Source organism: Plecotus auritus, assembly GCF_963455305.1.
Source record: "Plecotus auritus genome assembly, chromosome: 1".
NCBI lineage: Eukaryota > Metazoa > Chordata > Mammalia > Chiroptera > Vespertilionidae > Plecotus > Plecotus auritus.
Window position 1 is genome coordinate 64,514,335 of NC_137770.1, and position 19,500 is coordinate 64,533,834.

At 34.5% G+C, this 19,500-nt stretch overlaps 1 protein-coding gene across 1 annotated transcript in view; it reads left to right on the plus strand.

Moving 5' to 3' along the window:
• Positions 1-19,500, plus strand: part of FAM227B (family with sequence similarity 227 member B) — a gene marked incomplete at its 5' end in the record, with an annotated part of 208,610 nt that overhangs the window by 186 nt on the left and 188,924 nt on the right. The window contains 3 exon segments of the mRNA XM_080643141.1: positions 1,794-1,838; positions 9,195-9,426; positions 10,878-10,942. Of these exon segments, the coding sequence (XP_080499267.1) occupies positions 1,794-1,838; positions 9,195-9,426; positions 10,878-10,942 (342 nt within the window).

Sequence of the window (19,500 nt, forward strand, 5' to 3'; positions counted from 1 at the left end):
TTATATAACTGTTCCTGCTCACTGGCATCCTGCACGCTTCCCTAACCCATAGAAAGGTAAGCTTTTTATTTGGTCCAGGTTTTTCTTGTTGTTACCATGGAAGCATAGGTGTTTTGCATTCTCCTACATCCTAACAAGAGCCTTAGTTCCTTTTAACTGAGAACTTTGGAATTTTATGTTGAAATTAGCTGAACTTTTCTACACAAGTTTCACTTCCTTAAATCATTTTCTAATTCCCTTTCATTGAAATGTGGATATTATTATAGTGCTTTGTACTAGAAGTAATTTGTACGAGACAGAAATTACAAGAAAAAAAGTCAAAATTTAATTGGTTTTAATTTGGCTCCTTTATATTCTGTGCATTTCAAAATATACTCACAGCATCTTTCTAGCCAAACTGCTATAATAATTATCCCTGAACATATATTATGAACATTTTTTTCTCTACGCATTTTGTGCTACTTCTCTCTTATTCCTACGCTTCTCAATCTGACTAGGTCTAGAGTCTCATGCTTTCCATAAAATTTCCCTGACAGCTGTATGCATCTTTGTATCTGAACACTTATTTTTTGTGATTGTTACACATATTCTTTACTTTTTCATTACTGTATTATCTATTAATATATTTACTTATATTCATCATCTATTTTAAACAATATTAAGAGAATGAAGTATTATCTTCAAACTCAGATGTGTGGTTATTTTTACAGCATATGGCTTTGTGATTTTGTAATCTTGATCATTTTACCTATTGATAAGAAATATATGTTTTAGTAAATTAAAATGTAATGCAATCTTTTCAGACATATCATCATCAGACCATTAGGGTATTACTAGTATAATAGGATATTCTGAATTTCTCTTTATTTTGGTCTTCTCACTAGGTTTTTTTTTTCTTATTTAAAAAATATATATAAATAGGTATTTCTCTGACATTCATCTACTCATTTATTAATTAATGAACACTTAAAGTACTTATGATGCATTGGCCATAGGCCAGCCTCTGTATGAAATTTTGACAATTCTGCAGTGATTACACCATAGTTTCTATCCTTGTAAAGATACAAATCTGCTGTCTGTTACCATAGAGAATCTTTTTGGGGACCAAATTAGGCTTCCTAGAAAAAATGACTTTTAATTTGATATTTGATGTAAGAGTTAAATAGGCCAAGAATGGGTTGGAGGAAGAGGGTTTGGGACAGGGAGCCTTCCAAGCCGCAGGAATAATGTATGCACAGTCTCTATGGCAAGGAAGAGCAATATGTAGTCTCGATTAAAATTAATTTGTCTAATGAAAGGATAGATTTTTACTTACAAAGAAACTGCTAATAAAAATAGGGTTATTATTTATTACACTGAAACATCCAAATATTTAAAGTATTTTCACCATGTCACTAGTGTGGCTTTTTAAATACTTCATCTTCAAGAGGAGCATGTTATTACATTTTGGCTCTGGATTTGTTGTAGACACCATCCCAGAGAGCCCAAAATATCTTGTAACTCTTGTAGGAATATGAAATGAAGACATTCAGGAGGATTCGTGTGGAGCTTTTCTCTAGGAGTGGGGTATCAGAGGGAATCCTCTTACAGAATTTGGGTTGGAGGCACAGAATTTAAACACTGATCTCTGTCACTTTTCAAAGCACAGGGACTTTACAAAGTGAGTATTTTACAATATCTTATGGCTCTGAAAATTATAACAAGTTAAGTGTCTTTATTTACTTAAATAAATTATAAGCATTATAAACAATCTGAATTTATGTTAATGAACAATATTGATTTTTCTTTATTAGGAACCTCCAAAGAACATTGAAGAATTCTTAAAGTTACACAATTTGGTGAGTAGAGCATCCTGTTTTATGTGCTAATACATCTTTTAAAATATCAGTTCTGGAGATGGAAAAAGCTTAGGGAAAAGCTTTAATAATAGAAACTCTTATGGGTTCCATTTTCTTTTTGTTCTTTCTTTATTGAATTTATTGGGGTGACATTGGTTAATAAAATTATATAAGTTTCAGGTGTACAATTCTATAATACATCATCTGTATATTGTGTGTTCATCACCCAAAGTCAAATTTCCTTCCATGACCATTTATTGCTCATTTACTCTCTTCTACCTCCCCCCACCCATTCTCCTTTACCTCTGGTAATTACCATATTGTTCTCTGTGACTACAAGGTGAGGTTTCTTGGTTTGTTTGTTTAATCCCTTAACCTCTTTAACCCAGCCCTCCAACCCCCTTCCCTCTAATAGCTGTCAGTCTGTTTTCTATATCTATGAGTCTGTTTCTATTTTGTTTGTTCATTAAATTATACGTATAAGTGATATCATGTGATATTTGTCTTTCTCTGACTGGCTTATTTCATTTAGCATAATACTCTCCAGGTCCATCCATGCTGTTGCAAAAGGTAAGATTTTCTTCTTTTTTTATGGTTGAGCAGTATTTCAATGTAGGAAGTTTTTATAAATAGTTACCTCCTTTCAGTAAGCTCTATCTCATAGCTTTTCCTTCTTGTCAATATTCTATTTTCTTTTCCACTTTTAAAAATTCTAGTCCAATATCCTATCAGAAGAATTATATAGACATTTCTGTATTATTTTGCTAACATAAGATTTTTGTCTTATGTATTTACACCTTAAAGAATATCTGACAGTTTCGCTTACTTACATCATTTACATTCATCACAGCTGAGACAGGTATTGCAGTGGTGTTACATTAGTATTCTTTGATGTTGAATCAGGGTAAAATATTTAAAATGTGTTTTTATGTTGAAAGCTCCAGTTTCCATTATGTGTAACTACTGACTCCTGGAGTTATTGGGATTGTATGGGTTTTCTCTTGGGTTCACGCAGTTGTGAATCTGAAGGTCAGGTTTGTTTTGTGTTGAGGAGTGTCAAAGGCTAGGAAAACGATGTTAATGTGGAAGGCAGAGAGGCTTTTTTAATGACGTGTGTACATATTTTGAGTAGATTAGACTTTAATTTGCACTTACTTATGCTTAAATGTAAACAGAATTTGCTGTGACTAACCTCTTAATGAGTTTCAAAAATATCTATTTTAAAATATCTATTTTCTGTTCTTACATTTGTTTAAGTAAGTGTTCTTGTTTTCTTAATGTATTAAAAAAGGATTGAAATCCCTTTAGGAGTAAAATGAACATGTTCTTAATTTTCAAAAGTTTGTTTCAATCACTGGGGCAAAGCAGAAATTTTGAAATACTTTTAGGACAAGCTTTTTGCAAATATTTTAATTTAAATAATGATGGAAATGTGCTGTAGCTTAATCATGATGTTCTGGGTCCTTTTTAATGTCAAGGGGAAAGGGTTACAGTTAAAATTAAGCCAAACTCAGCAAAATTATGGAGACATTTGGACTATACCATCATGCCTGTTTGAGAACCTATGATTTCAGATGAAATTTTCCAAATGTTTGAAGTTAAAATGCATAGTCACTCTGTTCAAACTAAGAATAATACTAATCAAATCAAGATCACAGGTTTATGCTCTTCACCAAAGATAGAATAAAATCAAACTTAAACTACCCTCCTTGTTTGCAAAGGACAACATCTATATTGATGGTTTTCCATTTTTATCAGCTAACATTTGATAAAACAATATATCCAGTTGTACCATTTTTGTCATTTATGGGTGTATCTGTACATTTTTTCTTATTGTCTAGATTTCCCAACCAATACTTACAGTTGTTTTTTTTTAAGGTTGGGCTATGTCTATGCATTGCCAAACTATTGGATATTTGAAGACATGTAGGGATAAAATGACTGTATATTTAATTTTTTGTTTGCTGGACAAAACTTCTACCTTATAGACAATAGTAAAAAACAAATAACTCCATAAAATTCATTTAAAACTTATTTTTGAGTACCTATTGTGTATCAGGCACATAGACATTTACTAGGTGTACCAGTTAATCAGATTATTTTCAATAGATGGAGTTACACATATGTTGATATATATGTGATTTGATATGTATGCTATTTTGTTGTATTGACAGCAAGCTTCAAAACTTCATATGTCAAATTTTCTGAAGGTGTTAACATCATAGATATTTTTACGTTTAAAATTGTCAAATTTCATGCCAAAAAAAGAGCATTTGTGGGAAGTTTTAATTCATTACTTCATTTTGAAGAAAAAGTTATCATATACTTTGGGAAGCTTATGCTCCATCTCAAGATACTTGTGAACGCTGGTTTAAACGCTTTGAAAGTAATGATTTTGATGTGAAAGACAACATCCAGGTCAACCGAAAAAGTTTGAAGACCAACAATTACAAGCATTATTGGGTGAAGATGCATGTCAGACTCAAAAACAACTTGCAGAAAGATTAAACACTGCTCAGCAAACAATTTCCGATCATTTACAAGCAATGGGAAAGATTTTAAAGGAAGGAAAATGGGTGCCACATCAACTGAACAAAAGACAAATGGAAAACCGAAAAGTCATCAGGAAAATGTTGCTTCAACAGCATGAAAGAAAGTCTTTTTTGCATCAAATTGTGACTGGCGATGAAAAGTGGATTTATTTTGAGAATCCCAAATGCACAAAATCATGGGTTGATCCAGGTCAACCATCAACATCGACTGCAAGGCCAAATTGATTCAGAAAGAAGACAATGCTCTGTGTTTGGTGGGATCAGGAAGGTGTGGTGTATTATGAGCTTCTAAAACCAGGTGAAACCATTAATACTGATTGCTACTGACAACAAATAATCAATTTGAACCATGCTTGGATTGTGAAACGACCAGAATGTGCCAGAAGACACGGCACAGTAATTTTGCTTCATAATAACGCACCATCACACACTTCAAAACCAGTTAAAGACACATTAAAAGATCTTGCCTAGAAAGTATTAACCCACCCACCGTATTCACCAGACCTTGCTCCTTCAGGTTACCACTTGTTTGGATTGATGGCACTCGCACTTTCTGAGCAGCATTTCAAAACGTATGAAGAAGTGAAAAATTGGGTCTCTGAATGGTTTGCCTCAAAACAGGGAAAGTTCTGTTGGGACAGTATCCACAAATTACCTGAAAGATGGGGGAAATGTGTAGCTAGCGATGGGCATTATTTTGAATAAAGCACTTTTGATGTTTCTCTTGAAATTATCGTGTTTTCTTTGATTACAAAATTCGCCATTATTAACTGGTACACCTAGTAGAATATATCAATGAATTAAAACGGGCAAAGGTCCTTGCCTTCATGAAGTTGTCATTCTTTTTTTTTTTTTAAATATATTTTATTGATTTTTTACAGAGAGGAAGGGAGAGGGATAGAGAGTTAGAAACATTGATGAGATGTGCCCACAACCAAGGTACATGCCCTTGACCGGAATCAAACCTGGGACTCTTCAGTCCATAGGCCGACGCTCAATCCACTGAGCCAAACTGGTTAGGGCTGTCATTCTTTTTTAAATGTGGCATAATATAAACAAGTGAATAAAACAAAAGAGAAATTGAAATATATTCTAAATCACTTATGGCTAAGCCTATCTTTGTTTAATTTTTCTAAAATATAAAAGCAACGGTATGTATTTTCATAGTTGTGTAGTGGTTAAAATCATAGGCTCTGGGCTCAGATTGCCAGGTTGCCTATGTTCAAATGCCAGCTCTGCTACTAATTAGCATTAGAACAGTACCTGGAACCTCCATGTCAGCTTTTGGTTTCTTATACTTTACTAGGGGCCGGTGCATGAAATTCACACACAGGTAGGGTCCCTAGGCCTGGCTGGAGATCAGGACCATTCTGTGGGGCAACTGGTGGGGCAATCGGGGGCGGAGGGGCCCCGCTGGCACCCGCCTTGGCTGGCCTGGGGCCTGCGGATTGGGGGCAGCTCCTGTGTTGAGCATCTGCCTCCTGGTAGTCTGTGCGTTTCATAGTGACTGGTCGTTCTGTTGGTTGTTCCGCTGGTCATTCAGCCCTTTGGTCGATTTGCATATTAGGCTTTTATATATAGGATGCTTTATCGTTTCTTACATCATCTAAAGCCCTCTTATTGTGGTAAATTTTCACTATCTCTATCTTTTCTAATTTTAATATTTTATACCTTCTACTCCTCTTTCCTCTCTTCCTCTCCTTTGTTATAGTTCTGTATACTTTCTTACATTCAATCATTTCTCTTCTCATTTCTCTATTGACCAATTCCCACATTCTCTTCTTGTTTCTCCACCTTCATCAACGTTCTGTTTCTATTTTTGTTTTTATAAAAATATTTTTACATTTTTTGCCCTAACCGGTTTGGCTCAGTGGATAGAGTGTCGGCCTGCGGACTCAAGGGTCCCAGGTTCGATTCCGGTCAAGGGCATGTACCTTGGTTGTAGGCACATACCCAGTAGGGAGTGTGCAGGAGGCAGCTGATCGATGTTTCTCTCTCATCGATGTTTCTAACTCCCTATCCCTCTCCCTTCCTCACTGTAAAAAATCAATAAAATATATTTTTAAAAAATATTTTTACATTTTTATGGCATCATTTTGTTCCACTAATGTTGTGTCATTATCGTTTATCTTATTTATTCTATTCATTCATTCATTTAATGATTTTTATTCACTACCAACTATTTGCCAGGTAATGTTCTGGACACTGAAGATACAACAATGAGCAAAAAAGATAAATATTCCTGCCCTTGTGGAATTTATATCACTCTCCTCCTTCTGCCTGACTCAATACTATCACAGTTTTTTATTCCTTTTCAATTATTTAGGTACTGAAGAGTTGGTTTGATTCTTTCCAACTGTGATAAATATCACAGTTGACCTTCCCTGCTGTTTATTTATTATTCTTTTGTCTTTTTTCTGCTTTCATGTGAGTTCTACCTGGTAGTACTTTAATTCATCTTGTCTTAGGGCATCAGTGTCAAATTCTGTTCATAGGCCTGCTAGGTTTGTAATACAGACCTGGAGGATACTCAGATCCCTACTGTGATCTTTCACAGAAGATCAAAGGTACTTTACGATAGAGAGAATAATTATTTCCTTTCCATTCTCTTTATTCAGGGAATAGCTGTTTTATTTGTCCATTCATCCATTTAAATGACTCTAGTGATTATGAGGGAACTATGTTTTCAAAAGTGGTTGCCATTCTAAATTGACCATGTTTATCTCCAGGGATTGTATCCTATGATCATATCTTATTCTTCTGAGATCTTTGTATATTTTGACACAATACCCAGGTGGTTGAGTGTCTTCTTTAAAACATATGTTTGTAAGATTTTGGAGGGTGTACTTATGTATCTGAGTAATATTTTTTATTCCAAAATGGCAGAAGGACCTAGATCTCTCTGGGAAAGGTTTCTAACATTAAAAGAAGGGTATTACTTATCTACTTGTTATCATTAGAGAGCACCATTCATAAAGATATGTATGATGACTGTAGTGGGCTTTTATTTTTCTTCTTATAAACAGCAGAAACTGATTTCTCACTGTTTGGGAGGCTGGGAGTACAAGATCAAGGCACTAGCAGATTTGGAGTCTAGTACAAAACCGGCTTCCTGGTTCACACACAGAGCCTTCTTGTTGTGACCTCATATGGTAGAAGAGATGAGCAAGCTTCTTTTATAAGGGAACTCATATGAACCATGAAGGCTTCACCCTCGTGACCTACCCACCTCCCCAAAGCTCCACAGCCTAATACCACCACTTTTAGGGTTAGGATTTAAACATACAAACTTTGGGGTGGCACAAACATTCAGACCATAACAGAAGGCATCAATTCTAGTGTCCAATAAACAGGGAAAAGGGGGACAACTTGCCTCCAGGTTCGGGGCATCAGTAAGAACTGTAGCAGAGTGTGTACCTCATTAAATTTTAGAGTTGAGTGGGCTTTGATAGGTCTAATTAGTCACCATATCCTCCACTACCCTGGCCCTAAAACTAATCCCTTTAGTGTTAGTGGCTTTTATAGGCTTTTAAAGGAAGAAAAAGGGAAGTGGAATGGACCAAGGCAAGTTTAAAATTCCTGATCTGGAGATTTCAGATTTATTCCCATTTAGCTAAATTCCCAGAATATTTTACCAAAATTTATTAAAGAGTTTTACATCATACAAGTTCCAGAACTCATTCTCTTATTTACCATCCCTTAATTATTTTGGCTAAATTTCTTTGTTTTGTTATTAATTGATTATATTGAAAGATAATCTTTTATTTGTTTTGCAAATATTAATGTTGTGATTCCCCTTCTATTCCTATTATTTTTCTCTCTTTTCGTCATCTCCTTCCCTTCCTGAGTAATTTAGTCCTAAAGCCATTTGGGGGCCAAAACAAGGCAGGCATCCAAATTGGCAGGGGAGATAGGGATTCACTGTGATAATGTAGAGCAAGCTGTCTGAACTTAACCACAGTGAGGAGGGTGTCCATGTTACACCATAGGTGTCAGAGTCCAAGGGAATGAGGATGGTATCCACATGTAGCCAGGGGAAGGAATGAAGGGTGATTTCAGGAGGTGGGAGGTAGGCTATGGCCTGATAGGGGAAGTCAGAGCCTAAGTGGGGGTAAGGAGGGCATCCCTATCGAAGGAGCAGCCTGGCAAGAGGTGTCAGAGCCTGAGCAGGATGAGAAGGGCATCCAATAGAGAAGAAGCTACCAGTAGATAGAAGAGATTGGTTAGTGATCATCTGAGAAGATAGATAAAATAAATACATATATTAAAAATAATGGCAGTTAGGTTTTTCATTGTTGGAGATGATAATTATAACATGGAAAGAGAGAAAATAGAATGTTTGAAATTGGAATTAGAAATACCAGTGTGAACTCATGGTTTTAAGTACACAAGAAAGACTGGGGAGCTAAAGACATTTGAAGAAAAATGAATGTGTAATACTACACTAGATCCTTTTGCTATAAAGTGCATTATTTGTTTAATTGATGAAACTTGAATAGAATCTGAGGATTAGCTAGGAAACAGTATATCAATACCAATTTCCTGAGTCTGATGATTAATTTTGGTTATATAGGATAACGTATTTGTTTTTAGGAAATACACACTAAAGTATTCAAGGATTGTAGATAAGCAACTTATTTTCAAATTATTTAGGGCAAAAGTTTTTATAAAGCATTTAAAACTTCTAAAGTTTATGATTGTTTCAAGAATTTTAAAGAATACATTTAATAAAAAATAATGCAGTGTAATAAAATCTCAATTTTAGCTAATTGATTTAAGTTGTATTGGATAACATTTTTTGCAGGATTATTGGCCAGGGGAAATCATCTTTAGAGATAAAGATAAATGGGCATACATTCTGAGGAAAATAAAAGAAGATAGTTCATTTACTTCAATTTATACACACCTATGGGAAAATGTCCCTCGAAGACATGGTGCAGTCATGATCATGGAGGCAAGATTACAGGAATGTTCAATTCTTTTGAAAAACCATGCCTCTAAAATTCTTGAGTGGGAAAATGTAATTTCTGAGAAAGGTAAACCGTATTTTTATATGAGTAGAGTAATGGTCACTTGTGTGTGTGTGTGTGTGTGTGTGTGTGTGTGTGTGTATCTACGTCTGTCTGTCTCTGTGTGCAGTCTCATAAATAATGAAATCCTAAGGTATAAAATATCTTAAAAAACATCATAATAAATTTATTTTATTTTAAACCTTTTTCTTTCCATATGGTCCAGTACAGATTTTTAGTTGAACATGAACATGTGGATTCAAAGTATTGCTAGGACAAAAACTCAAATAGTTATGAACTTTGTTAAGCTGGAACAGGGGTAGCCAAATATCAGGGAAACAGGATGGATTATATAAACTGATACTGGTACCAGAGATAAGTGAGCCAGCAAGAGTCAGGTTATAAGAACATAAATACCTAAAACCCAAAGTAAAGGGGGTGAGAGTAGATTTACATGCGCTAGGTTAGCTTGTAGGAAGGTAGTGTTTAGTATTCAGAACTGAATAGCTGCAGACTGGGTAAAAAGCATATCTGCTAGGAATGTTAATTTTTTACTTCTTTTAAGTATTTGTATAACTTTTTTATTATCTAATTAACACTTTTCTAAAGTTTTTAGATACTAATGGTGATACTTACCTTATTTTTTATTTAATGGGCAAACTTGTCATGGGTAAGCCTTAAAAATGCTGATATTAGTTATACTCATAAAGTATTTTCAATGTATTAAATAAATTTAATTAGTCATATTATTTAGATATTTAATATTCTTTTATGGATCTCTTTTTCAAATTCTGAGAATGTGTTTAAATACACTATTACTTAGTTTTATTTTAAATTTTCTTATTTAATTTTGTATTTTTAATATAAAATATTTTGAAGCATATATATGTGTGTGTGTGTGTATATATATATATACATATATATATATATAGAGAGAGAGAGAGAGAGAGAGAAAGTACACATGTGTGTACTTTAAAAAACTAATTTTATGTATATTAATTATCCTCAATACGTAAATATCAAAGCTTGACTCAAGTCTAGGTTAACTGACTTCAGAGCTCCCTAGAGTCTTTCACTGGTCCATGTTTCAAAGTCCTGTACTTCCTGGAATTTAAGGTGACCATGAAACCACAATGCAAGTGACTGAACTATTTAAACAACATGGACTTGTTCAGTAAGAAGAGATTGATGTAAAACTTTAGGTATAGGAGTAAGTACTAAAGACATACTAGTTGGAGCATGACATTTCTGTAAAACAAAGGAAACAGAAGAAATAATAGTAATCTACTCATTCAACAAGCGTTTGTGTATCTAGCATTATGCTTATCAAAATAGCTAGTTGATCCCATTGAATAGTTTTATATATATTTTATTTAAAGTACTCACATCTTTTTCACTTTTAAAGGCAATATATATGTGTATACACATACACACAAATACACATATATATGTTGTGAATTCTTGTTTTTTTAAAGGTACTCCTGGAAAATTGGAAAAATATGAGGCATTTCTAAAGAAGCACCATAAGAAAAAGATGATAATGGTATGGTATTTGTTTTCATTCTTGAAAAATTATATTTCCACAGAAAATCACTGTAATTGCATGGATAACTTTTTGAAATTTTCTTATAGTTTTTTTTATCATCTACCTATCTCTGTATTTTTAAAATATCTGGACTCATATTTTCTTTACACACACAATATCAAAGTGTTGGCATTTTCATATCACTAGAAGTGATTTTTAAAATGTATATATTTCATCCTCTTGTTATTTAATAATTTATGTCCTATACTTAGTACAGGTCCCATATCAGTTCTCTTCCTATAGAAAAAAATAAGAATTCCTTTTAACAAACATTCAAAGAAGAACTAACACCTATCCTTCTGAAACTATTCCAAAAAACTCAGGCAGAGGGAAGACTCCCAAGATCATTCGGCCAGCATTATCCTAATTCCAACACCACATAAGGATACTACAAAGAAATAAAATTATAGGCCAATATCCCTGATGAACAGGGATGTCAAAACCCTCAACATAATATTAGCAAATTGGATCCAACAATTCATTAAAAAGATCATACACTATGATCAAGTGGGCTTTATTCCAGGGATGCAAGGTAGGTACAGTAGCCACAAATCAATAAACATGATACACTACATAAACAAAATGAAGGATAAAAATCACATGATCATATCAATAGATGCAGAAAAAGCATTTGATAAAATCTGGCACCTATTTATGATAAAAACTCTGAACAAAGTAAGAATAGAGGGCACATACATCAGCATAATAAAGGCCATGTATGACAGCCCACAGCCAACATTATACACTGAGCAAAAACTAAAAGCATTTTCTTAAGATTAGGAACAATATAGGGATGTCCACTTTCACCACTCTTATTCAACATAGTACTGAAAGTCCTAGCCACAGCAGTCAGACAAGAATAAGAAATAAAAGACATCCAAATTGGAAAGGATGACGTAAAATTGTCATTATTTGCAGGTGACATGTTACTGTATATAGAGAACCCTAAAGATTTCACGAAGAAACTATGAGAACTGATTAGTGAATTCAGTAAAGTAGCAAGATACAAAATTAATATCCAGAAATCAGTTGCATTTTTACACACCAACAATAAAGTACAGAAATGGAAACTAAGAAAACAATTCCATTTCCAGTTGCATCCAAAAAATTAAATGACTTAGAATAAATTTAACCAGGAATGTAAAAGGCCTGTAAATTATAAGACATTGAAGAAAGAAACTGAAGATACAAATAAGTGGAAGCATATACCATGTTCACGGATAGGAAGAATTAACCTCATTAAAATATCCATGTTAACCAAAGTAATCTATAGATTTAATACTATTCCTGTCAAGATACCAATGGCATATTTCACATAACTAGAACAAATATTCCAAGAATTTATATGAAACCACAAAAGACCCCGAGTAGCACAGCAATCTTGAAAAAGAACAAAGTTGGAGGAATCACTCTACCTGATACCAAACTATACTACAAGGCCATGATAATCAAAACAGCATGGTACTGGCATAAAAACAGCATGGTACTGGCATAAAAACAGACATATAACTGTAGATCAGTGGTACAGAATAGAGAGCCCAGAAATAAATCCATGCTTTTATGGTCAATTAATATTCAGCAGTGGAGGCAAGACCATACAGTGGGGTAAAGATAGTTTATTCAATAAATGGTATTGGGAAAATTAGACACCTGCAGAAAAATGAAACTAGACCCCTTCTTACACCATATACAAGAATAAACTCAGAATGGATTAAAGACTTAAATGTTAGACTTGAAACCATAAAAATTCTAGAAGGAAACATAGGTAGTAAAATCTCAGACATTTCTCCTAGCAATATCTTTTCTGATATGTCTTCTCAGGAAAGGGAAACAAAATTAAAAAGAAACAAATGAGACTAAATAAAACTAAAATGTTTTTGCACAGCAAATGAAACTATCAACAAAAGGAAAAGATTATCCATTGAAATGGGAGAACATAGTCATTGATACATCTGATAAGGGGTTAATATTCAAGATTTTTAAAGAACTTATAAAACTCAACACCAAAAAAAAAAAATTAATCCAATTAAAAAATGGGCAAAGGACCTTAATAGATATTTCTCCAAAGAGGATATACAAATAGTCAACAGACATATGAAAAGATGCTCACTGTCACTAATCATCAGAGAATGCAAATTAAAACCACAATGAGATATCACCACACATCTGTCAGAATGGCTATCATCAATAAATCAACAGACAAGTGTTGGCAAGGATGGGGAGAAAAGGGAAACCTCATGCATTGTTGGTGGGAATGGAGACTGGTGCTGCCACTGTGGAAAACAGGTGGCATTTTCTCAAAAACTTAAAAATAACCAAGTGATTCCACTTCTGGTAATATATCCCAAGAAACCCGAAACACTGATTTGAAAGAATATATGCACCCCTAGTATATTCATTGCAGCATTATTTACAACTAGAGGTCCAGTGTACAAAATGCATGCACTGGGCGGTGGGGAGGAGGGGCCTCAGCCCAGCCTGCGCCCTCTCACAGTCCGAGACCCCTCGCTCCTTACCGCCTGCCTGCTCTCTGCTGCTTAGTGCTGCCATGGAAGCAGGAGAGGGTCCCACCACTGCCGCTGAGCTCGCCAGCCATGAGCCCGGCTTCTGGCTGAGCAGTGCTCCCCCTGTGGGAGCACACTGACCACCGGGGAGCTTTTGCATTGAGTGTCTGCCCCCTGGTGGTCAGTGTGCATCATAGTGACCAGTTGTTCTGGTCATTACGCCATAACGGTAGCTTAGGCTTTTATTATATAGATAACCAAGATTTGGGAGCAGTCCAAGTGCCCATCAATAGATGAGGAGATAAAAAAAATCAGTGGTACATTTACACAATGGAATACTACTCAACTGTAAAAAAAGAAGGAAATCTTACCTTTTGCAACAGCGTGGAATGAGCTGGAGAATATTACGTTAAGTGAAATAAGCCAGTCAAAGGAAAACAATACCATATGACTTTACTTATATGTGGAATCTGATGAACAAGATAAACAAAATAGAAACAGACTCATAGATGTAGAAAACAGACTGACAGCTGTTGGGAGTAGGGGTGGTGGACTGGGTGAAAAAGGTGAAGGAATTAAGCAAAAAAAAACAAACTCATAGACACAGATAACAGTATGGTGATTACCAGAGAAAAAGGAGGGTGGGAGCGATAGAGGGTAAAAGGGCAATAAATGGTGACATAAGGAGACTTGACTGGGTGGTGAACATACAATATAGTATGCAGATGATGCATTATAGACTTGTACACCTATAGTTTGTTAAGAGATGTTACCCCAATAAATTCAATAAATAAAAAAGTTAAGAATTCTTTGTATTACCTTCAGAATTGCTTTGTCATTTAAAAAATCTCTTTGAGATTTTGACTAGAATCATAATTGGCTTTTAATTACTATTAGAAACTTAGTCCTTTTCAAAAATACATTTAAAATTATATAATGTTAAAGCTATAAAGACAAAGTGCCACCATTAGTCTCTCCACCTTAGTTAATGTTACTTTTTAAATTTCAAAATTACTTTTATTTATTTTCCTGATTATGACTAAGGTAGTCATTTTTTAAAGTTAAATAGATAAGCACTAAAAAGATAAAAATTCTAATTCTATTATTTATAGAGAAATTACATATACCTCACTATTTAATTGTCACTTTGATTTATCTTTAATTTAAATTTTTAGAAAAATTTTATTAACTTATATACATATAGTGAATTAAATGTATTATGGAATTTTTATTAATAAATATTTTTCTACAGTATTGAAAAAATAAATGAATGTAATTGCCCTTTTTCTGGATTCTCAGGTTACTGTTCATTATTCATTATTATTTACAAAGCTGCTGTGACTATATTTAGAGCTAAAGACTGTGCTTACCCATGAGTATTAAGATAAATTTCTTGAAGTGGAGACACATGGGAGAAGAAATATGAAAATCTAAATTTTTTGACCCATGTTGACAAATTGTTCTCTAGAAAAGTAGTACCAATTTGTATTTGTAACAATAAAATTTGTGATCAATCTCACCCATTTTCTTGCCAACATTTTGTATTATATATTTAAATGTTTGCAGAGTTGATAGATATAATGTTATCAATTTCATACATTTTACTAACAATATTGATTTTTTAAAGTTTTTATTCATCTTTGTGTTTTTATTATTGTGAGTTGCCTATTTATGATCTTTTGCCATTTTAGCTGTCCTTTTTTTATTTCTAAGAGCTCTTTATGCTTTAAAAATATTAACCCTTCTCAGTAATACATGTTACACATGTTAATACCACTTTATTGCCTTTTAATTGAAAAGTATTTTTTGCTACATAGAACTATATTTTCATGAATCTATAATTTTTATTGAAATTTTCTGCCTTCAGTGCCATAATATTTAAGAAGGCTTTCTTCATCACACAGTCAACATAATATTTACCTTTGTTCTCATATTATTCTTACATATTTGTGTATTTAATCTTTTAATCCATACAGTGTTTATTTTTGTGTAAGAGAGTAGAACATAAGGACATTATTTTAGCTTCAACAGTAAACCTGTGTGATTTTCTTCATATAAGTTCTACATTCTCCCTGTTAAATTTACTCCTGGATATCTTAAATTTTTTATTAATAATGTTGATGAGATTGCTTTTCCATTATGTTATCAAGGTGGATTGTTGTTAGCATATAGAAAATTATATTGGTATAGGGACATTATTCAACACTAGAGGCCCAGTGCATGAATTCATGCACGGGTGGGGTCCAGCTGGCCTGCCCCAATTGGGGCCGATCAGGGCTGAGCTGGCCGAGGGGAGGGACTGCAGGAGTTTGGCCAGCCGGCCCTGTCCCCCTGTTGGAACTCCTGGTCAAACTCCCGGTCGAACTCTGGGTTGTGGGGACAATTTGCATATTATGCTTTTATTATATAGGATTGTTTTTCACTTTGTCTCTGACTCAGAAAGAATTCTAGTAGTACTTTGATATTAAGTTTAATTTTTAAAGGTTTAGATAGCTATCTTTTTTCAGATTAATGAAATTTATTTTTATTTCTAGTTTATTAAAGATATATAGCTATGGATGTAGATGTATGTTAGACATACAGGCACACCTTGTCTTACTGCACTTTGCTCTATTGAGCTTTGCAAATACAGAGTGGGGCAAAAGTAGGTTTACAGTTGTGAGTACGTGAATTTATTCTTGTTAGTATTTATTAATTGTATTATTTTTCATATGAAAAACTCTAAACCTACTTTTGTCTCACTCTGTATTGTGTTTTTCACCAATTGAAGGTCTATGGTAACCCTGCATCAAGCAAGTCTATCAGTGCCATTTTTCAACATCATTTGCTCACTTCAGGTGTCTGTCACATTTTATAACTGCTGCAATATTTCAGACTCCTACTCTCATATTTGTTATAGTGATCTGTGAATAATGATCTTTGTTACTATTGTAATATGCTTTGGGGCTTCATGAAACATGCTCATGTGAAAACAAAATTAATTGATAAATGTGTGTTTTCTGACTGCTCCACTGCAGGCCATTCCTCTCTCCCTCTCCAAGGCCTTCCTATTTCCCAAGACACAACAATATTCAAATTAGGCCAGTTCATAACCCCACAATAGCCTCTACATGTTCAAGTGAGAGAAAAAGTTGCATGTCTTCCACTTTAAATCCAAAGTCAGAAATAACTAAGCTTAATCAAGAAGGCATGTCGAAAGCTGAGATGGGCTGGAAGCTAGGCCTCTTGCACCAAACAGTTAGCCAAGCTGTGAAGACAAAGGAAACCTTCTTGAGGAAAGTTAAAAATGCTATTCCAGTGAACACACAAGTGAGAAGAAAGCAAAACAGCCTTATGCTAATCTGCAGAAAGGTTTAGTGGTCTGTATAGAACAGTGGTCGGCAAACTGCGGCTCACGAGCCACATGCGGCTCGCAAACCGCAGTTTGCCGCTCTGTTGACTAATGAGTTTACCGACCACTGGTATAGAAGATCAAACCAGCCACATTTCCTTAAGCCAAAGCCTAATCCAGAGCAAGGCTCTAACTTGCATCAGTTCTGGGAAGCCTGAGAGAGGTGAAGAAGATGCAGAAGAAAATTTGAAGCCAGCAGAGGTTGGTTTATGAGTTTTAAGGAAACAGGCTATCTCCATAAGATAAAAGTGCTCAGTAAAGCAGCAAGTGCTGGTGTAGAAGCTGCAGCAAGTTATCCAGGAGGTCTAAGACAGGCTGACTTCTTACTAGGGGCTTCACGAACCACGCAGCTGGTGACTTCAAGTTGAAGCCAATACTCCGTCACCATTCTGAAAATCCTGGGGCCTTTAAGAATTGTGCTAAATCTACTCTGCCTGTGTTCTGTAAGTGGAACAACAAAGCCCGGATGACATCTATCTAAAACATAGCTTACTGAATACTTTAAGTCCACTGTTGAGACCTACTGCTCAGAAAAAGATTCCTTTCAAAATATTACTACTCATTGACAATGCACATGGTCAGTCAAGAGTTCTGATAGAGATGTACAAGATTAATGTTGTTTTCATGCCTCCTAACACAACATCCCTTCTGCAGCCCATGGATCAAAGAGTAATTTTGACTCTAAAGTCTTATTTAAGAAATGCATTTTGCAAAGTTATATCTGCCATAGGTAGTTATTTCTCTGATGGATCTGGGCAAAGTAAATTGAAGACGTTCTGGAAAGGACTCACAGGTCTAGATGCCATTAAGAACATTCTTAATTTATGGGAAGAGGTCAAAATATGAACATTAACAGGAATTTGGGAGAAGTTGATTCCAACACTCCTGGGTGATGGTGAGGGGTTCAAAACTTCAGTGGAAGGAGTAACTGCAGATGCAGTGGAAATAGCAAGAGAACTAGAATTAGTAGTGGAGCCTGAAGATTTGACTGAATTGCAACAATTTCATGATAACACTTTAATGAATGAGGAACTGGTTCTTATGGATGAGCAATGAGAGTTGTTTTTTGAGATGGAATCTATTGCTGGTAGAGATGCTGTGAAGATTGTTGAAATGACAACCAAAGATTTAAAGTAGTACATAAATGTAGTCAATGAGGCAGCAGCAGGGTTTGAGAGGATAGACTCCTATTCTGCTGTGGGCAAAATGCTATCAAACAGCATCTTATGCTACAGAGACAGCGCTTGTGAAAGGAAGAGTCAGTCTATGCTACAAACCTCATTGTTGTCTCATTTTGAGAAATTGCTACAGCCACACCCACTTTCAGCAACAGCCACCCTGATCAGTCAGCAGTCATAAACATTGAGGCAAGAACCTCCCACCAGCAAAGATTATAACTCCCTGAAGGCTCGGATGATGGTTAGCAATTTTTAGCAATAAAGTACTTTAAATTAAGATATGTACATTGTTTTTTAGACATAATGCTATTGTATACTTAATAGACTACAGTATAGTGTAAACATAACTTTTATATACACTAGGAAACAAAAAAATTTGTGTGACTCACTTTATTGTGATATTTGTTTTAATGTGGTTGTCTGGAGTTGAACCCATAATATCTCCAAGGTATGCCTGTAGATTAGATATAGATAGGTATCCCTTTGCTCAAAAACTTGAAAAAAAATCTCCATGTTTTGAAGCAGAGAGGAAAGTAATTCACTGTGATGAATAGCAAAGCTACTTTCAGCTTTAATCTGTGAATATGGCACTTTACATTAATAGCTTTTTAGAAGTCGAACCATTTTTATAATCTTAGGATATACTATTTAATCTGTTTTATAAGATACGATGATCTCTTTTGGCTTTGTTATCAAAATTATACTAACCTCAGAAAATGAGTTACTTAGCTTTCTCTTTCCATTCTATAACTAGCTTGTGGGATATTGGGATATCACTTGTTCCTTGTATGTTTGGTAAAAGTAGCCTGTGAACTTTTATTGATCTTTTATTATTTATATGTTGCCGAGGGTAATAGTTAGGTTGGTAGAAATGCTGCGTGGAAGAAAAAAAAAAGAACGCACTCACTGTTTACCAAGACAGTGAAGTTAAATTTCAATTTTCTAATCTAACAAATGCCTATGTATTTTGACATCATAGCTATGAATACAATGCAGTTACATATTTCATTTGAAAATAAAACTTAAGAAGAACTGTGTTAATATTACCTGGCACCTCCAGACATCATTAAAAAGAATGCTGTGTGGAAGCCAACAGGTTCCATAAATAACAACTTTGGTAGATTGTTAAAACATAATACTGAATGGAAAAAAAGCAATATACCAAAAGGATATGTACAGTCGATACCATTTCTCTAAATTTTAAAAATACACAAAAAGGTCTATATATATACACTGAGTGGCCAGATTATTATGATCTCTGAACACATAATAATCTGGCCACTCAGTATATATATATATATATATATATATATATATATATATATATATACACACACATATATACACATATACATATATACACACACACACACACACACATATATATGGAGGCCCAGTGCATGAATTCGTGCATGGGTGGGGATCCGGTCAGCCTGGCCAGGG